The sequence below is a fragment of the Eumetopias jubatus genome, unplaced genomic scaffold, assembly GCF_037043125.1.
Source record: "Eumetopias jubatus isolate StellerSeaLion01/CBP00866 unplaced genomic scaffold, mEumJub1_p1.0 scaffold_6, whole genome shotgun sequence".
In the NCBI taxonomy this organism is placed as follows: Eukaryota; Metazoa; Chordata; class Mammalia; order Carnivora; family Otariidae; genus Eumetopias; species Eumetopias jubatus.
Window position 1 is genome coordinate 136408670 of NW_028274812.1, and position 21400 is coordinate 136430069.

At 45.2% G+C, this 21400-nt stretch overlaps 1 protein-coding gene across 5 annotated transcripts in view; it reads left to right on the plus strand.

Annotated features, from left to right (window-relative positions):
* The window catches only part of JARID2 (jumonji and AT-rich interaction domain containing 2), a 248870-nt gene that overhangs the window by 126600 nt on the left and 100870 nt on the right, over positions 1-21400 (plus strand). The window contains exon 1 of one of the 5 annotated variants that reach the window (XM_088024127.1): positions 6045-6163. The exons of 3 other annotated variants lie outside the window; for them this stretch is intronic. In XM_088024127.1, the coding sequence (XP_087880253.1) occupies positions 6109-6163 (55 nt within the window). In that variant the 5' untranslated portion in view covers positions 6045-6108. Of the gene's footprint in view, positions 1-6044; positions 6164-12478; positions 12562-21400 lie in introns of those variants that run through there. One more of the 5 variants, XM_028107344.2, reaches the window with a different exon arrangement.

Consider the following 21400-nt stretch of genomic DNA (forward strand, 5'->3'; position numbering starts at 1 on the left):
GACTCCCCTGCTAGCTCTTGGTGTTGCCTCAAGTGGCAGTTTCCTTCCAGTTTTCCAATGGCTTTGAACGATTTCTGTTGCCTTCCGATGCATGAAGGCAGCTCAAGGTCTCCCCTTGGAAACACTTACCTGTCTTAATTCTGATAGCTTCGCCCTGATGGGCTCGGGTTATTTATGAAGGCGTTTTTTTTTTGAATCCCCGCTTTTGACAAGTTGGACCTTGTCATCTAGGGTGATGCTAGAAGGTCAGCAAATCCTCTCCAGACATGAGTAGGGTAGGTGACACCCCAGTGGAAATTGTGCACGTTGATTGGCTTGGCATGCAGGAGGCCTGGTAATTTCTGGAGGGATCTGCATTGCAAATTGCTTAGCCTGGACCAGAGCGGCTTTTTACCCTGTCCTCACTCAGCAGTTTACCCAACTTGAGACTAGTGTTATTTGAAAAGGGCCTTTCCAGTTTACTCAGTTGGAAAGTGTTACAGAGTTTTAAAGGGTGAGCTGGAAGGCTCTCAGCTGGCATTTCTGAATCCCTCAGAGGAAAATATTGGCAAACTCTCCACTCTCTGCCTGAACTCTTCTTATAAATTGAGAAGCCAAGGGTTACGAAGCCATCACAAAGGGCCGGGCTGGACTCTGGGGGGGGCTACGAATCCTTATCCATGCTGAGACATGGGCAGTTTTCTGATAATCCTGCCCCCCCCCCCCATCTTGTAATGTTAATCTTCCCGCCACTGAAAATAGAAGTAGTGAATGTAGTTTACAGTGTATTCCATCCACCCACCCCAGCCTTCTCTCTGGCAGATAGATGCACATGACTTTTATTTTTTTCGCCCTCTTTTACAGTTTAAATAAGACAAGTGTTGGGCTGATTTATTCAACAGGTGTTAGCACCGCAAAGGAAAGTTTCCTTTTTAAATTTTTCTTCCTTTTTTTTTTTTTTTGGCTTTTTCCCCGTGATTTCAGGGGACAAGGTGCTGAGATCAGAAGCTGCCTCACACTTCAGTCTGTAGATGGAGAGCCCAATGCGAATGTGTCACAGGGCCTGAGAAACCTCTGACTTCCTTGTCTGATTGCAGAAGCTGTACCCTTACTGCCACCCAGGCCCCCAGAGAGGTCCGTGGACATGAGAGTAACCCAGGGCAGAGTGTCAGCGTCGTTTCTTCATCCATCCTTCCACACCCCTGCGCCTGCCTCACGCCACGCAAAGGGGCCTTTTTCTAGCACTGTCCACATTCTGCAGCCCATTCTTCTTGCTCCCACCCTCGCAGGGTCGCTCTTGATGGAAGAATTCCAAGGGAATAGGTTAAGATTGCCATCAAGTGGCTGCTCTTGGTAGTGGATGGGAGGATCCTGGCCCTCCGCGCTGCTCAGACCTTCTCCTCCAATTTCTTAGCTCCTTTGTGAAAAGTAAGCCAGCTCCAGCAACCTCTGTATGAGGAAAGGGCTGTTGGGGCAGGGCGCGGGAGCAGAGAGCTCAGAACATCTATATTCTGTACGTCCCCAAGGAAGGACTCTTCTGTCAACCCAAACCACACCTCTTGGGTGCACTAGGACACGGAAGACAGGCGTAGTTGCAGTGGCCTGAGCTCAGGGCCATGGAGCTGGGAGCGCAGATGATCTAGAAGCTTACGGGGGGAAACTGCTTGTGTGTTCAGCCTCCTGCGAGCTCCAGCCCTGGTAGGCCGCTGCCCTCCATCTCCACTCGCGGAAATCGGCAGGGAGGGTCATGCTGTCATCCCTGAAAGGCTGGCCTCACGGTCCCACCAAGGGAGAACGCCAACACACATGACTTGGCCATCCTGTTTGGCTCTTGTTCCTTGTTTCCTGGCTCTGTAAATGGAGTAATAATTTCTTTCTCAGTGGCGATATTCTTAGGATTAAGGAGATGATTTATTTAAAGTCCTTAGCATCTGGCAGGAAGCAAGCATTCAAAGGGTAATTGTGATTGAGGTTCTAGATACACATTACCTAACTACTTCCCATAAAAGCTGTAGCTGTGTGTCATAAAACAGCACACTTCAGGGACTGTATTAAAATCTGTTTGCCCCATTCCCTGGGTCTGGATGCCGTCCTCCTAGCATTAGACCTCAGCCTAGGACTCGGAGAGCACAAACTCTGGCCGAGCGAGAAGGAGATGAACCCTATTTAGTGTTCCCCAGTAGGTCATTCCTCAGCAGTGTTGGGAAAGCCTGTATAGCAATGGCAGGAGGTAGGTTTGTGTATGTGGGGTGCCCCTAATGGGGCACAGAGCTCTTGACTGGGGTGTCTCTGAGGTTTCTGAGCGGGCACGTGGCATGTTGAAGAAGATGGATCTGTGGCAGCCGGGTTGCAGGGGGGAGGCCGGGAGGCAGGCAGAAAGAGAAAGGGACTGTGGGAGTCCATCGGCGTGGCAGTGCAACTTCAGGTTCGGGTCAAGGAAAGACAATTCTAGGGCTTCTGTATTTGCAGCAGCTTTTTAGAAGTGATGGAGGCTATGTTATATAACCATTCACATTGCAGTCTGTCAGATCATTAAACCACAATTCCTGGATTCTGGCCACTTAAAGCAATATTGGATGCACCAAAAAAATTGGTATGTTGTAATATGTTGTAAAGAGCACTGATGTCATTGGAGGTCTAGTTGTACGAGTAACTGGGTATCACTGCAAGCAGGTTTCTTACGACAAATAGAACACTTGAGACCTCCGTTTGTCCCATTTGGTTTTGTTTCAGTGGTGAGTGATCTGCTGATGTTTATGGCCTGTTCAAGTTCTTCCTAATTGCTAGATCCTACCTGGTATGGTCGGGGTAGGAAACATTTGGATGCTTTTGCAGAATTGGGGGGGGAAGTAGAAAGCAGAGAAGCTGAAGGACAGGCATCCTCTGTGACCACCGATTCTCTCTTGTGGTGTGTGAGGCCTTCCCCGTCCCTCCACCTCCACCTGCATACAGGAATGAATTCAAGGTGATGGTTTATTTCTGGAGAGAGAGAGAGAGAGAGAGTGTGTGTGTGTGTGTGTGTGTGAGAGAGAGAGAGAGAGAGAGAGAGAGTGTGTGTGTGTGTGTGTGAGAGAGAGAGAGAGAGAGAGAGAGAGAAGCAGTGAGCCCAGGGTCCTCTGTGTGTGGATTTAACACCTTTCTTTGTGCCTACAGCCTCGAGGGTAGCAGAATGTGGGTCTCACTGAAATATTTCATGTGGCACTTTGTTCCTGAGTATTAATTTGGTGATTGCTGGCCTTTTACCCTCAAGCTACATCAGGATTGCCTAAAATCCTTGATGATAAAAACCACCTTTTGGGGGTAATGGCTTTGCAAACTTTTTCTATAGTTTCTGGTTTACTGAGTAGGCTTGTGGCCTTTTGTAAAGGGTTCTAACCTGCACTTTTCCCTTCTCTCCACATCTCAAGCTAGACTGATGACACCAGGAGCCATCTGCGGCTGAACTGATAGGGGTTTGTCAGTTTGCTGCTCCATTGGCACCCTCCGCTTTTCACCCTGCAGCCTGGACAGGAGTCCCCGTCTGTCTGACTTGCCCTGTCTACTGGGTCTGAGCTCTAGCAGGGGACAACAGAGAGACAGAGGGACCACTGCCCACAGACGTGGTCACAAGGTCTTGAGACTACACTCACCAAAAATCTGTAGATGTCAAACTTTCCAGAATGAGGGGAATGCTGTGTATCTGCTTTGTCATATATGGTAGCTCCTAGCCACGTAGGAGTCCGTGAGTCCTTGATACATGGCTGGTCTGATTAGTTTTAGTTAATTAAAAAAAAAAAAAAAAACAACAATGCATGAACAAGTGTAGCTGTAGAGACAGGGTGAGCATAGTGGTTCTGAGCTTTTGTTCTCCAGCTCGGTCTTTTTTTGTTGTTGTTGGCAGGAGGTCTTTCTGGATCGCCAGTGTAGTTCATCAATGATGTGTATGTAGGCAGTGCCGATCAAGTGAAAACAAGTGCCTGTTTATTCACCCGCCTTTTAAAGTGTGGGGCAATTTGAGAATACTTTTGCCCATGGTATTAATGTCATGGTATTCATATTATCCCCGACTTCAATATAGCAACGTATTACTGGCTTCAGAGTTGTCATTGTCTTTACTTGATCCTTGTTTTTTGTTAGCTCCGTGTGAGTCCACATTTCATATAACTTGTTTTTGTTTGTTTGGGGTTTTAAAATTTAGTTTTTTGTGTAGGCTCCACATGGGGCTTGAACTGATGACCTGAGCTCATACAAGAGTCCCATGCTTAACTGAATGATCCACCCATGTGCCCTATATAACTTCTGTGATCGAGTACTTTTTGTGATCAGTACTAGTTCTATTCAGGAAAAGCACCCACTTCCCTTGTGATACCATTTGAATAATCGTTAAGATCCCCTTCTCACTTTGTTTTTAAAGTAATTTATTCTTTGTAGAAAATGTGGACATCTCAGAAAGCTAGAAAGCTTGCTGCTGGACAGAATACTTTTTTTTTTTTTTTGGATCACTATCTTGTTTTATTTTCTCTGGTCTACTTTCTATACACTTGTATTTTTAAAACCCCATTTAATATTTAATGCAGTAGAATCTCTGCAATTTAAAACATTGTGAGTCTTTTCCTCATGTTGCTAAGTGTTGGAAAATGTGATTTTTGGTTTTCCTTTAAAAAAATTTTTTTTAAAAAGATTTATTTATTTGACAGAGAGAGGGAACACAAACAGGGAGTGGGAAAGGGAGAAGCAGACTCCCCATTGAGCAGGGTTCCCAATGTGGGGCTCGATCTCAGGACCCTGAGATCATGACCTGAGCCAAAGGCAGATGGACGTTTAATGACTGAGCCACCCAGGTGCCCCTCTTTTTCCTTTATAAAACGTATCTTATCAGGGCGCCTGGGTGGCTCAGTCATTAAGCTTTTGTCTGCCTTCAGCCCAGGTCATGATCCCCAGGGTCCTGTGATCAAGTTCTGAATCGGCTCCCTGCTCAGCGGGGAGCCTGCTTCTCCCTCTCCCTCTGCCTGCCGCTCTGCCTACTTGTGCTTTCTCTCTCTGTCTCTCTGTCAAAGAGATAAATAAAATAAGTGTCTTTTCTTAAATTATGTTCCGTATTCAGCATTCGTTGTTGGTATGGCACATGAAACCTTCAAGGAAAATACCACAAAGAATACACACAGAATTGTTACAAAGGTGATGTAGTTCTGCTTTGTGATAAAGGTGGTAGGATTATAGTTAATTTTGGCTTTTTGAACACAGTAGTAACAAAATGCATTTATCTAGGTTAGCAGGGTATAAAAGGCAAGTCTTCGAGAAGACCCAGAACAGTTTTATTACAGACAGGAAGAAATCATTGGCTCTAAAACAAAGGTTTTTAACATGGAAATTAATAAAAGGATTAAATGTCAAGAAAACAGATGTGAAGGTTGTTGAGTGTTAGTGTTCATAAAATTTTTTTCACCTGAGAATTTGAAGGTTAGCTCTTTTTTCTAGGCTAAGAATTCATGGGGCACCTGAGTGGCATAGTTGGTTAAGCGTCTGACTCTTGATTTTGGTTTAGAAATAGAGAATCTCAGAATCATGAGATCGAGCCCTAAGTTGGGCTCTGAGCTCTTTGGGGCATCTGCTGGAGATTCTCTCTTGCCCTCTGTACACGCGTGCGCCCCCACTCGTTCTCTTTAAAATCTCCAAAATTAGGAATTCTTTTTTTCCTTTTACTTTTTTAAATCAATGAATGCTGAAAAACCAGTGTATTACAAATTACACGATGTGTTCCTAGCCAAATACTTCTAAACACAAAGAGTTAAAGAATTCTTCCCTCTTCAGGAAGAAAGGGGTGTCTTTGAATGCTTTGGAGTTGTGAAAGGGGTCTCCAGCATAAGAGCATGTCATGCTGTGGAGACCCTGAAATGGCCTCAAGGAACAACCTGTTTTTGAACGGTATTTATTGAGTCTCAACTATTTTTTCTAGGCGCGTGCTAGGTTTTGAGGGTTTAGATGAGCAAGACTAAATCATCTTCTTCCTTTTTTTAAAATTATGTAATCTTCACATCCAGCATGGGGTTCGAACTCACGGCCCTGAGATCCAGAGTCACATGCTCCTCGAACTTGAGCCAGCCACCCAAGACTAAATCCTCTTGTTCAGAGAACCTGGAAGTTGGATTGATGGTTGCTTGTCACTATGGGTATTACCTTGAAAGTATCACCTGCAGAGCAAGTGGTGGGTATCCCTCATGGCTGACCTGTCTCTAAACAGAGAAGAGAGAATATTCCAAAAGCGGGAACAACATGTGCAGAGTCAGAGGCTTGAGGGATCAAGTTAAGAGAACGTGTCAGTTGCCATACACAGATCCAGCTGCCTCTGTGCCTTTATGCACCATCATGGGTGGGGGGCCATCAGGTTGGAAAACCAAAGCGCTTGTTGGTCTGTTGCATGGCTTAGGAAGCTGATGTAAAAAATTCTCTTTTTATTTTTTTAAAAAGATTTTAAGTAGTCTCTACACCTAACGTGGGGCTTGAACTCGTAACCCTGAGATCAAGAGTCCTACGCTCCATTGACTGAGCCACCCAGGCGCCCCGTTTTTTAAACTGGGTGCAGATAGAATTTGAACCAGTAAGAGGAGCAACAGAATTGTTAAAGTGTGTTGAAATCTGTGCACGTACATCTTTGTTTCTCTGATTCGTATCCTAGTATTACTTTCTAGAAGCGAATTTGCTGAATACAGACTTTTAAAAATTGGCGTCTATCACCGACTTGCTCTCTAGAAATATTTTTTTCAGTTTGTTCCCAACCTAGTAGCGTAAGGGAATATGGGTTTTGTCAGAATCAGATTTGAGAAGAAGATTGACGATTCTGATCTGAGTCAGCTCTTTTAGTTCTTCTCAAATCTAGTTTTCCATTATTCAGTATTAAGTAGGTCAAATGGCCATGTTGTAATTCTGGTTGAATTTTACTGGATACTTCTGCGGGTCATGTTTTCAAAATAAATCTTCTCTTTCTTGGCATCATTTCTGTGTTTACCTTTTTATAAATCCATTACCCAAATCATTTAAAAAATATATTGAAAGCCAAAGCATATTTTATCTTGTGTCTTTTTACAACCAAATAATTAAAAGTATATATTTGACAAAAAATTTCTGTAATTCATTAGCACCAAAGTTTATTAAGGCATTGAGGTAGCCCTTATAAAGTGCTCACTATGTATCACTAACCCTTTTACGTATATAATTAGTTTAGTGCCTTAATTTAACCAATTGTTGGTCCTTATGTGTATTTAACAGAGACACAGGGCTTTCCCGGATTCTCCCCTGAAGTTCACACACTTGATGAAGAGTTAGAATTAGAACCAGGCAGCAGCCTTGCCCAAATGGTGCTGTGTGTACTGTGAACCATCAAGGTTCTTAGTGCTAGATATTTACCAATTCATTTTTTTTAAATGGAAAAAAAAAACCCAAAAAACAAAGTGATGGAACAGTGTCCTTTCTAGTAGCTTCTTGAACTTCCTCATTTAATTGTCGTGCCGTTTCATTGGTATTAGTGATAAATCCATAGCAACCAAGTTTCACTAGTTAATATACAGTCCCCCAGCCTCGATCTTCCTACTGTGTTCTTGTAATTATTGGTATTATTTTATAATTGTACAGCATGGCCTTGAAGTCACATTGGCTGTAGGGCTAGCCACACGAATTATAGAGTTGAACGCTGTTGTTGCTTCAGGAATTACCAAGCCCTCTTGGAAAGAGTCCAAGCCAGGCTCTGTGTGTACCTAATTCTGCTTGGTGTATTGCCAGTGTATTAACTTTTATTTAAATGGAAGGCTAACAAGTAATGTTTATTCTTATGTTGGCTGTTGTAAAGGGCCCACGCTTAATATTTTTTTTTGAAAGTCAAATATTAGCCCTGTGGATCATGTTTTCTGCATTGGCTTTTTATCGTAACAGGTGATCTGATCAATATTGTGTAATTCAGCCCAAATCACATCTGTCTTTATGAGGACACGGCTAATGCAGTGTGATCCTCAAAACCCTGTATTTCCTATATGAAATTCTCAGACTCTGTAGTTTTGTACACCCTCCTCTCACACATGGTAACCACTCCACCCTATCCCTCCTTTGTAATGAGTATTTTCTTGGGGGATGTTGGATTGGTAAGGTGCCGCCTTTTGTATGCAGTAACTTACATAGGTGGCGGGAAATTGAAGAGCTTTTGGAAGCAGATCATGGATGATAAGGAGTATTCAGTGACTTGCTCTTATTTTGTAAGGCTTGTCTTTCCTTTTATGAGTTAGGTCCCAGCTCTCAAGATGAGCTGACTTCCTTGATTGGATACATGAATAAAACAAGTCTTAATGCTTATGAAGCAGCTTCTTTAATTAGTCAGCACAGCACTATTAGATATCCAAATTTGATGAGGATGTGCGAATGAATTGCTCTCTCACATTTTATCCACAGCCTGGATTGGGGTTTACCCCAGTCATATATTTTTAAAATGCAAAGTGCAGCTGGTGGACTGCTGGAGTTGGCCCAACTCGGAGGTAATGAAATGGTTGTACATGCAGGTAGGGTCCTCCGTTCTGAAGCTCACGGCAGCAAAATACGTCCTTGGATATCCTGGTGTTTGGGTGATCGTTAGGTGTGGTGGGTGGCCATGTAGCCGGCTGGCTGCCTAGCATTTCTTAGGATGGGAGATCCTTCGTGAAATGCTGATCTCTTCACAAGTAGCAGTTTGGAGTACCTTTGTTCTCTACAGTCCTAGGTAAATAGGTCTTTAAATTTAAGCATTTAGAGATTACAGTGATGCCTTGCTGGTGCACATGCAAACATTGATGCTGCTTTGGAAACCATTTTGCCATTAACTTGTAAATTTGTTTTTGCATATTTAAGAATTTCCAACAGTTCCACTTCTAGGTGTGTATCCCAGGGAAACTGCAGTGCATGCTTTCCAGGGGACAAGCAGAAGGAAGTTTGCAGTGTGGTTCGTGATAGCAACAAACTGGCAATACTTAGGTGCCCTTGGTTGAGATAAAGTGTGGAATATTCATACAGTGGAGTGTGATGAACAACCATGAAAATGAGCAAAGAATAAGCAAAATCATGGATAGATGATCTTAGTTACTTCATGTTGTGTTGGGGGAAAAACAAATCCCCTGAGCCTTAACACAGAGCAATAACCTTTAAAATTATTTATTTATTTATTTATTTATTTATTTATTTATTTATTTGAGAGAGCACCACACGGGAGCATGTGCCTGCATGAGCCGGGGAGAGGGAGAGGCCGAGAATCTGAAGACGGCTCCGCATTGAGCACTGAGCCCAACGCAGGGCTAGATCCCACAACCCTGATATCATGACCTGAGCCAGTACCAGGTGTTGGATGCTTAACCCACTGAGCCACCCAGGTGCTCCCCCAGAGCAGTACCTTTTTGTGAAGTTCATAATCAAGCCCAGTGAAATAACATAGCACAAATACATACGCTTAACTTAAAAAATAATGAAGTGGGATAGGCAGAAGCATATAGATAATGCTTTAGTAACTGGGTTTGGCTGTGGGTTTATAGGTATTCTTTACACTAAACTAAAACAGGGAGACTGAAGTGGGTGACATTTGGGAGTCCTCACTCAAAACTTGGAACTCGCTCCGATCTTTGAATGTTGAAACTCAGCTTGTGGTGCTGTCAGTCACACCACTTTGAAACAAAGCCGTGGGCCTTGCGAGCCTCACCCTGCCTCTCTACCCTCTGTAAGCTCAGGATTTCAGTATTGAAAGTTGTACTTTTATTCAGAAACAGGATGCAGTTTTTGGTTCTATCTCGCGTGTGCCCCGGAGGCTGCTGTTAGTCCATGTATCTGGTACTTTGGGAAACGCAGCAGTGTTTTATCCGAACAGTCCAAAACCTGATGAGGTTTACAGCCCAGAGGTTTTCAGCTCTTTGGCCAGGGTGAACACACAGGCCGGACTAAGCATGTATTTTAGGGGATGGGAGTGCGCGATCAGATCCTGATGATGGTCTTGGAAGTAAAAGGAGTCAGGGCCAACACTCTGTTAGGGCTTATCATTCTAAATTTAAATACCCAGTTACTTTCCAGGCAATGGGAAGTGAAGTCAGAGAGAGTAGAGAAAAAAATAAAGCAGGGACGCCTGTGTGGCTCAGTCGTTAGGCGTCTGCCTTCGGCTTGGGTCATGATCCCGGGGTCCTGGGATCGAGCCCCGCATCAGGCTCCCTGCTCAGCGGGAAGCCTGCTTCTCCCTCTCCCACTCCCCCTGCTTGTGTTCCTGCTCTTGCTAACTCTCTCTCTCTCTCTGTCAAATGAATAAATAAAATCTTAAAAAAAAATAAAAACAAACAGCTGCTGCTTCCCTCAGGTGGGCTGAGGGCTCTCTGTACACTCTCTTTGGAGACAGCAGAGCTGGGGACGTTGAGGATGACCAGTATCTATATGTGACCGTCAGACTGGGTTTCTGGCCAGTCATTTTAGGTCTGGTGGTTCTTGCTGTCTTCCTTACTTTTCTCAGAATCACCATCCCATATTTCCAGTTCTATGTTGGGTGCTTTTGATTACTGAGGGCGCCAAAAGACTAGTCCCAGTAGAAAGAAGAGGAAAAAAGCCAAATAGTCATCCCTTAAATGTCCTTTAATTGACTGTGTATGACTTAATGCTGCAGTGGGATGCGTGCCAAACAGTTGTTCGACATTATAGGAATATACTGCACTGGAGAGAACTGAATGAGGGTCTGCTCTGTGGGCTCAAATATGGGGCAGGATAGGATCCGAGAGGGATTTTCCATCCCTGTGATTTCTACGGGGAATTGTATCAGGTTGTTTCGGCCCCGGATACCCTGGCATTCTTGGATGACCTTTGGTTGAGAACCTTATGAGGAGCTAGCTCTGATCTTGGTTAAGAACCATACCTGCATAAGCCTCAGTGTGCACATCTGTAAAGTGGGGGATTATGCTAGATGGTCTCTAAGGCCTGTAATTCTGATTTTAAAGCTGGTGGAGAGCAAGTAGAAATCAGGAAGGACCAACACCAACCCCCTGATTATTTGTTTAAAAGCAAGGCAGGTAGATATGACCTGGTGATTTAGGCAACAGGAGACTGCCCTCATGAAAAGAATAATCATCACCAGCCCTGGGTGACTGTCAGCTAGATGCCATAAGCAAAGCTAGCATCAGCTTTTGAGGGGTTTGGTGAGGTCTCAGTGACAACCTGTGTAAAGCCGAGAAGGGGCTCATTCATTGGTTAAACAACAACTAACTAAAAGTAACAGTAAGGGGCATTCTTTTCCCAGCTTCCTTGGATGAATCTGAGGTAAACTTTAAATTTAGCATGTGGGATCTTTTGATGGCATGACGCCATCTCCCCCCCCCCCCATTGGAAAGGCATAAAGAGTACAGTGTGGGATGGTGTTCAGAGCATGTGTTTTCGACATCATGATTGCCAGCTGAAGTTCAAAAGCCTTGAAAGAATTGACTTTTAAAATCAAATAGCTTTATGACAAATGAGGGGGAGATGCACGCTCCAGTCATCAGGGCCAGGGAGCTGGCCAGCCTTGTTGGAGTCTTACCCCCCCCCTTCCCCCCAGCAGCTGCTAGGCCACAGAGCCTGTTCTGTGACAGACCCTCCGGAAACAATGAGGAGAAACAGCGTCTGTGTTATTAGATGAGATGAATTTATGTGCGTGGGGGAAGGCCGTCAGTGTGCTGGGGGCGGGGAGGGCGGCAGTGGCCCCAGCGGTCATCACAGAAGTAATAAAAGCGCCCTGGTAGCCAGGATTGGAGGGAGGGGAGGGCTTGAGGAGGAGGAGCCTGTGGAGCGAGATTTCTGCAGTCTGTCTGGATCGCTGCCCAGGTCTCCCAGCCAAAAAAACAAATAAAAATAAATAAAAAGCAAGTGCTGAATGACACAGATTATGATATTAAAAAGGGATGACATTGAAAATGTGCCACGGACCCCCCACCCCCACCCCACTGCTGTGCGTGGGGGTGGAATGTGTGCATGGAGGGGGTGGGCCGGCAGACTGGGCGCAGACGTGTGCACCATTAAACTGACCGCCCCCGTCAGAGGTGACCCGTCTCTCCCCTCCTCGGGCGGCCCCCCCCGCCCCCCCCCCCCCCCCGCCCCATGGCAGAAATTCTCTAATAAAGATTTGTCTGCATTGCAGATTGGGGAAATTGCTTTGCCTGGAGAGAGACAAGCTAGTCGCTCTTTTCGTCCCCCCCCCCTTTTTCCCCTCCCCTCAATTTATCAGGAGGGGGAAAAAAGCGCCCCAGACCCCTCCTCTTCGGGGTTGGGTTCCCTTCCCTCCCGGGCGCCTCCCCTCCCCCTCCCGGGCGCCTCCCCTCCCCCTCCCGGGCCCAGGGCCGCGCGGCCGTCCTATTGCCGCGCGGAATGTGCACTGCCGCCTGCTTATTACGTACAGGGGAGGATTGTTGACAAGTGCTCTGGAGCCTGCCTCGCTGCGCTCGCCCTCCCTCCTCCCTCCCTCCCTCCTCCCTCCCTCCCTCTGTCCTCCTTCCTCTCTGTCTCTCTGCAATGATCCGGCTCTGAGGATGGCTGCTCCACGGGTCTGTCAGGTGCAGTTTTTGGTGGCTTATCTTGAGGAACCTGGGATAGAAGGTCTGTTCCTATAAATAAAATAAAAAACCAAATAGCTCTAGGTTTGTTTCAGGCTGCTATGGCTTTTGTTGGAGAAATAGGCCTTTTGTGGTTTTTCCCCTGCTGGGGTCCTGATTAAATCCATTATGGATGGCAAGGTGCTAGATAGATCTATCTGTGTGTATATATGAGTATGTTAAAAGTGTTGCGATTGCTTAATATTAATATTCTTTTAGCTTTGATATCCTCCCTGGGGGGTAGTGGTGGCTCCTGCAAAGGCACTGTGGAAATTTACAAGAGAGAATTAATGTCGTTCTTAAAGCATTCAGCTCTGTTGACCATTTTGGCCAAATCTGCAGTTTTAGCCAGGCTTGTATGAATTTAGACGTTTCTCTGGGGACCGAACGCCATCCAGCTATGGCTGGTGCCTTTATTTTATTGCCAGTTTATGTGATCGTTTACCAGCATTTAAAAATAGATGTTTGATTAAAGTTAATTAGTTCGTCCTCACCACGGCTTTGGTTTCCTTTATCAACAGCATGCATGGTTTCCTTTCCCTTAATACTTTGTATCTCTTGTCTTCCTTCCTCGATAGATGGAGGAAACTGAGGCACGGACGTGGATACCGGGTGATTCTAGGTCAGCCCTAAAGCTTGAAACTCCCGAGTGCTCTCGATTTTTTTTTTTCCCCCTCCCACCTCTCGTGCATGAATCTGGGTTTGCGTTACTAGATGTAAACACAAATGAATTTTAGGAGCCATCAGTTTTAGGTGCCTCTGATTTTTGCAGATTCTGTGGCTGCGTTCCTGGAGTTCTGCTTTTTGTGTTGCTTACCTTAGATTTCAGTATGAGAAAGAATGTTGCTCTGGGAGGTGGTAGGCCTCTCTAAACTTGCTTGCTGTCAGCAGCTTTAAAATTTCCTTATTATTATTATTATTATTATTATTTGCTTCGAATAGCCCACTTAATCCTTCCTTAATCTGTTCATCTGAAAAGCGGGTGTGCAGTCTGATTTGTGAGTGAGGTAATGAGGGCCCTCAGAAACTTCCATCCCTCCCAGTCAATGCTACAAGCACAAGGGAGTTGAGAACTTCTGTGGGGTCCATTTGTATTAGGGAGTAAAAGCAGCTAGAGAGGTTTTAGGGTTAAGGGTGTGGCTCTTCTCCGCAAATTGTGATGTTAGTCAGGACACAGTATTTGGAGTGGTGCCTGTTTATCAGCACAGAGTAGTACACAGACTAGTAACTTGATGGGGTTTGTTGATCTGAGTTGAAGCCAGGTTTACTTTGTAGAGACTTGATAATATTTGAGAGCCTGTGTCTTTTGGTAACTCATCTGTGGGGTAAATGTAAGTGATGATATTAAGCTTTAAAGATAAATACACATGCGTATGGCAGTTACTTAAAGGTTGACTATCTCTAGCTTTCTGAGACTATGCTGCATAGGTATATGGAAATCTCCCTTTGAGAAGTGCAGATTGGATGATTTGGAAAAAATCTGATTTTGGCACGTCCGATTATCTGAATGTAAAACTTTGGATGTGTTGGTCTCCTTGATCTATCTAAAAGAATTTCTCTAGAAATGACCTGTGTTTACCTCTACTGTGTGTGACTCCAAGTTCACACTTTGCAGTGATGCCATTGTCCTGCAGCTCGGTCTCCACACCAGCCTAAATCCAGCATCTGTCTTTAATCTCTTTTCTTCTGAATGTGGAAGGCGGTTTTTGACCTCTGGGGTGTTCGGGACTGGGCCATTTGCACAGTGGAACCTTTTCCCTTAGCTGATAGAAGCTTGAGTTGCACGTCCTAGGGGATTCCAGGATTCATGCTTTGGATGGATGGTTATAACTGGGTTGGCCTGGCGGGCATGCTTTCGACTGGTTTGCCAGCGTAAAACCAATATAAAGTATTGGGATGGGGTTTGGGCCCGGAGGAATTAAGGCCTGGGATGGAGGAGTAGTTGATGCTTGCGTGCAAAAGTAGAGAGTGCTTCTCCTTGTGGAGCAATGTGGATGTTTCTGTTTCAGTGATTATTATTATTATTATTTATTATTCAAGCTATTCTACCTGTTGTGATGTTGTAAAATTCATGGTAAGGAGAAAGAACAAGGGAAAAGAGGGAGAATGTAAGGAGGAAGAGCGCTTTACCCTAAAGAAGTAAAGGAGTTGTTGCAAAATGCACAGTACGATTTGCTTGCCATTGTGATCATCACAGTTCCCAGTAGCTGCCACGGCTGGTCCAGAAACGAGAGATCCTGGATCTTTCCCACTGAGTGATTTTTTTTTTTTTCTTTTTTTTTTTTGGTACCAAATGAAGTCCAACTGTGGCTCTTTGGTGGTGGTTGTTGGAGCCTCTCCATGAGGAGTGTTTTCTTTCTTCTTGTGACTCCTGGTCAGGATGTGGGAAGGAGAGGTCTTTTGTCTTTGGGTGGTGCTCACTCATTTGGGGTTTAGACCGCTAGAACAGGGCCCATTTTAGTGTTTGCAGCAATGTGGTCGCCCTTCCTGTGTGTAAATGTCTGCTGGCTCTCTCCTTTGTGCCTCAAGGTGAGGAAATCCCTTCTGGGCTTAAGGGTCCTATCTCTCTTCCCCCTCATCTTTCTCAAAGGTAGCCATGTGCTTGATTTTGAGACAAGAAAAAAAAAAAAGGATAGAATCCGACATTGGTTTTGCTTACCCAGTGGCCCAACTTTTCCATGTTAATTAATTAGTTCTCTGTCAGTTTTTCTAGGGAACACCTTTTTTTTTTTTTTTCTTTTTTTTTTCTCCAAAAACTTGAGCTTCATATTGCCCAAGAAGGTTTCTTGGGGAAAGAGTGGTGGTGGGAAAGGGTTCCTGGGGCATTATCTGTTTACTTGTTGGGTGTTAAACTAACAACAGCCCTTGTCGTCTCTTTATCTTGGGGGCTCTTCTGAGGGGTCATTGGGGTTATTTTTGGATTCCATATTCTTGGTTAGAATGGAAAATCTCTGTAGCTGATTTAGAGTAGACAAAGGGGAGCCCTATCTGCTCAGGGGCCCTTCTCCTGAGGGAAGGGATCATTATTTTCCGTCAGCTGAGGTATTCAACCCACTTTCATTTGTGCTCTGTTGACCATGAGTGTGGCCGTGACATCATGCCTCGAGACTGTCATTTGTCCTCGTCTACCTCAGCGTTTTGATGTGGGGAGCCTGGGCTTAGCTTCGCAGACCTCTCTGCCATGCTCATCCCCTTCCCTGGAACCTGGGGATCCATCCAGAAGCTTGGCTGCTGACCCAAGTGTGTACAGTTGGGTTCGGACTCTGTATTCGTGTATTCGTGTTGAACCTGCGAGGCCGGCCGGAGCCCCATTTCTCCCTGGTATCCCTAAGCAAACAAAACAAAACAAAAAACCCCAGAAAACAATCCACAGATTTTTCTTTAAAAATTTGGATGAAAAACAGACTCTATTTTTCACAAGCAATGGCAGCAGACTGTGCATTCTGAATATGAGAGAGGGTCCTACCTCCACCCAAGGGGCTGTCGTGGTAATTTTTCTCTCAACTCAAAGTGCACAGCAGCCATCCCCAACCCCCAACACACACACACACACACACACACACACACACACACACACACACACACACACACACACTCTGCAGCTGAAAATGAAAGCTCTCTTTGGATGCTTGACTGTTTAATATGTAATGTGATACCTTGTTTCACAGTGATGGGGTGACAGACGGGCCCTGGCTGTATAATACAGAATTACCTTTTGTGCATTTCTTCTACAACAAAGTCAAATACATGGACTCTCCCTAATATGCTAATGTTTGGTGTGCTCCAAATGTTTTGGAAGCTTCAAAGGTCTCATTTTTTTCCCTTCTCTTTAACCCGTCTTTAGGCTCTGCTTTTTGTGAAGCAGAGGGGTTCGATTTTTTTTTTTTCCTTTGGTTTTGTATTCTGTCATGTTCGTGTAGCTAATGGGAGGGCTGGTGAAACTTCTTTGTGTCTAAAACATGGAATTATAAGGGCTGCACATTCTGTGTGTGTGTCCCTGTGCGTCCGTCCGTCCGTCTGTCCCAGGGTTAGATAGGATTCCCTTCAGTCTCTCTCCCTCGGTGTTCTGAAATCTTTAGCTCTCATCGGGTGCTTAAGCTGGACTTCTGGAGCGAACGGGATCCTTGCCCTCGTTTGTATTCAAACTCCCCCTCCGCCCCCCATGTGAAGGCAGGAGGGAGATCATGCTCCTCCATCTCCAGTCTTCCAAGGACAGGAATTCTTTTTACCCACAGCCACTGCTGCTAAAGTTCCAGGCTTAGCCAAGAAGCCAGTTTTGGTGTGTTGCCTTGAATGGAAAGCCTTTTCATTTCTTGCTCAGTTTTGGGAGATGGGCTGAAAGGCCCCGGAACGTGATGGCCCAGTTCTGTTGTACTGACTGGATTCTTCGGGGGCTCTCAGCCTGTGAAGAGGGGCCCCGCCACACACGGTGGCCGAGAGGGCTCGGGCCTGGGCCACGCCGCCCCTGTGGGCCGCCGGTGGCTAGCCACGGTTGCAGGCGGTCCCCAAGCTGCCTTCCCCCGCAGCGGTTTGGAATTTTCAGCTCATATTTATTGCTTTTGTGGAAGACAATAGACATGGTTTAATTTAAGTTCAACCTCTTGAATATTAATAGAGGGGAACAAATGCTCATGTGGGGAGAACAGCATCTTTGGGCCATTCAGTTTTCTCCGTTTAACCTCCTCTCCCAACGAAGGGTTGTGGTGATCGGGGGAGGGGTTTGGGAAAATAAAATCAGCTCGTGTGTTAGAAGGAGGGGACGCTGTTCCATTATTTCTCATCGACTAAAAATAATAATTCAAAAAATTGATGGCAGGGCTTTGTTAGGGAGAAGAAAAGGCAACACACAGTAGCTTGTCTAATGTTCTGATAATGGCTGTTCTGCCCCGTGGCTTCCTATTCCATCTTGCTGACCTGGCTCTTCTGGATCAGGCAGGCAGTATGATTTGGATTAAAATCTTCAAAATGAAATGGGGTAGCTCGTACATGGGAGGTGTGAGAGTGGGCTGGGAGGGGGGGAGCCGGGTGGAGTGGGCATGTCTCTGCCCAACCCTGTAGACTGCCTCACTGAAAATGAATGTAAATGTTCTCTACAGGATGGGGGTACCCCAATTGAAAAAGCAGATTGCATGCAGAACCAATGGGTCTTGCCCCTTATAAAGGCAGTGAAAAGCTCAGCTCCTTCAAGTTTGCATTGACAGGCAATGAGTTCCCTCTGTATGGGCCCCAATTTTCCTAATCTGGAAAGCGAATCAGACTTCCTCTTAGAGTTCAGGTAACCGTCCTTGCTAATCCTCGGGATGGGGGAAACTTTGGAGTTCTCGGAAGATATTATTAGTCTGGTGACGGCTTGGGACAATGACTGCTACTTCAGTGATTTTCATGTAGCTCAGCCACGCCTTACTGTGGCTTAATAGAGCATCCTGCTCACTTCTGTCTCACCAGTGAGCTTCAAAGAGCTCATGCACAGTGAGTTCAGGTTCCCTGTTGCCTTGTAAAATTTCACAATCCAGTTTCCCTGAATTTGCACTTTGGACAGTTGACTTCTAGAGGAGATACCTCCTATGCCTTTTTACATTGATGCATAGATATGAATGCTTATTCATATCATACATAGATATGAATGCTTCCCGGGCACCCCCCCCCCCCCACGTGTGTTACTTTTTTTTTTTCCTCTGAATTTGTCATTAGCTGACTCCTTAGAGCTTTGTGATTAAGTTGTGTAAGTAATCTTCTTTGCCTTCACAAAATCCCCGATAAAAGGTAGAAGAATGCCCCAACAGAACTTTGGGGTTGGATGCCTTACTTTCATTTGGGTCATCTTAGATTGCACAATCAGAATTGGTTTCCTTACCTCTGATTCACACTTGCCCCGAGCATCCTAGTGTCTTAGAGCCCTGGGTCTCCTACCGGCTTGAACCTGGTTTTGCCCTGCAGATGTGGTTTCCCAGTAGCCAAGGCCACATCAGCATCACGTGCAAACTTGTTAGAACAGGACAGATGGGGTGGACTGTGTTTGGACAGGTGATTCTGATTCATGCTCAAGTTTGAGAATCCCCGCTCTATAATCTGCGGAGATTATTCTTGTCAGAAGGGCAGGAGTGTAGCTTGTCACTGAATGGCTTCACTCTTCTCTGCTCGCTCGCTCGCTCGCTCACTCACTAGCTGCTTACTCATGCAGCAAATACGGAAGATCTTGTTATGTACCGAAGGGCACAGCAGTGTTTCTTCTGCCTGGGCTTCACCTGACAGCACATGGTCCTTGCTTGTTTCCTCCTTGATCCAAACACAGCTTCAAAACAACCCCCTCCTCCTCCACTACCACCATCCCCGTTTTTGGTTTTGGTTTTCTAGGTTTATTGCAAATTCCAGCTTTGCGATTAAGTGTTCTGGCTTCACCGATTCACGTTCACTGTGTCCCGTTGTTCTGTCCCCCCTCCCCCCATCACTTTTTCCTTGCCCTCCAAGTGCAAGGTTTCTCCTTTGCACATACTAACTGATCCACCCATGTGTGCTTGTCGATCTACCTCCTCACTGGAATTTAGGTTTTGTTTGATCATGCCTGTATCCCCAGGGCCCTGGCATATGGTAGGTGTTAAGAAAATGAGCAGATGATAAAAACTTAAAAAAAGCAAGCAAGCATGGATGAACTCCCATTCTCTCCCTCCTCTCTTGCTTTATTCTCCTTTTTGTGCTTATGGACTATTGGAAAACGTGAACTCAACCAAGAGTAAGCTTATACTTAAGATGCCTCTCTTTCTCTCGCTCGTTAATTTTACATGTGGTTCTGTAATCAGTTTTTATTTGGAATCGCCCATCCTTTTCAAGTGTGGCCATTCACCCATCTCCTCTCCTCTTTACATGTATGACTTCTCCCCTGGCCGGTGTCTTTATCTCTAGAGTGTCTCCTGTATCCATCTACTACTTTCCGTAGGCTTTCTCCTCACCCTGTGACCTTATTTAAAGTGCTGTTTGTCATTTTATGTAGTTAATATCTATGAATTATGTAGGTTTAGTTGTCTAGAGCTTCATTAAAAAAATCTAAAGGCAGGGAAGATTAATTTTCATATAATTGACTCAACCTCAAACATACATCCAAAATGTTTCAAAAATTAATCAATATAAAATTATCGAATGTTCAGTTTTAAGTTGATTAAAAAATAAAAATAATTCATTTCCTTCTCTGCACTAGCTGTATTTCAGATGTTCGGATGTGATTGGGGCATCTGGGTGGCTCAGGTGCTTAATCTTCCCACTCTTGGTTTCGGGTCAGGTCATGATCTTGGGATCGAGATCGAGCCCTGCATTGGGCTCTGCTCTGGGTGTGGAGCTTGCTTAAGATCCCCTCTCCCCCTCTGACCCATCCCCCCATGTCAAAAAAAAGAAACACATTAAAATAGAGCTGCATGTGACTAGTGAGCACAGTAGTGGGTAGCATAGATCATACCTCTGCCCTCAAACTGTGACTACCATACAGTTCATCTCTCCTTTTGACCTCACAGTGTAAATTGCCCACGTTTTCTCTTTCTTGGGGAAGTTGTGTATGATTTCACTTCTGTTTTGCAGTCCTGACTCCCAAAAGCCACATGTCTAAGTGATAGCCATGGGCTTTATTTATTTCATTCTAGTAGATTTCCAGTGTTCTGGTATTACTCATCCTCAGAAAGGATGTGCAAACACACAAGCAGGGAAGCACGTGCACAAACAGGTCGAGTCCCAGGGTTTGGTTTCCTTATACCACGTTCTTACAGATGACTTTACCAAATGTATAGAATCCTCTTTCCTGTATAGTGTTTAGTGCAGTAGTCGGAACCACTCTTAAGTGTTTGAACCAAAAAGGGATTTATTTATTTATTTATTTTAAGATTTTGTTTATTTGACAGAGACACACGGAGAGAGGGAACACAAGCAAGGGGAGTGGGAGAGGGAGAAGCAGGCTTCCCGCTGAGCAGGGAGCCCGATGCGGGGCTCGATCCCAGGACCCCGGGATCATGACCCGAGCTGAAGGCAGACACTTAAAGTCTGAGCCACCCAGGCGCCCCAAAAGGGATTTAATACAGGGAAGTGCTTACAGAGTTGGGGGAAATGTTGGAAGGACAGAAATCAAGGGTCCACACTGTACTTTGGCTTTGCTTAAAAGCCAAGCGCTATGGCTGTGAAAACGTAGATCCTGTGTAGGCCTTCCTACGGATTCCCAGCTTCTGATGCCCATGAGGCTGCTGATGAGACTGAAATTGGGGGCCAGTCACTGCGGACACTTGTGTTGGGGTGAGCTTCCCATCGGTAGGACTTAAATTATGTCCAGAACCCTAGATACAAGAACGTCTCAGGGCTAGAAGACCTGCCAGGCTTTTATTCTGCCATCACCCATTAGTGGGGCCTCAGTGCTTATTAAAATACTTCCAGTATCCCTTGGCACAGACCTTTCTCCAGTTCACTTGCTTAACAGGACATCCCAGGGCCCCAAGACTCCGTGTTCTGCATGGTGTCATACCTGCAGTCCTAGAGAGGCCTTCTCCTTTGAGACCATCAAAGGCAAACGTGAGTGTCTAATATAATGGATTACTATGAAAAGGAAGTTGTGTAGTAGAATTTCTAGTTAATAACTTAAGCTGTGGCTCCAAAATAATGATGCTTTTTCTTGTCTGGTTCCTGAAGGCAGTTCCAAAAAGGACTGCAGTATTTTTTTTTTTTTTTTAAGATTTATTTTAAAGTCCTCTCTCCCCCTCACTTGGGGTTTGAACTCACAACCCTGAGAACAAGAGTCGCACGTTGCACGGACTGAGCCAGCCAGGCGTCCCCGGATTTCAGTATTTCTAGCGTACATCTGTTAGCCTTTGAAG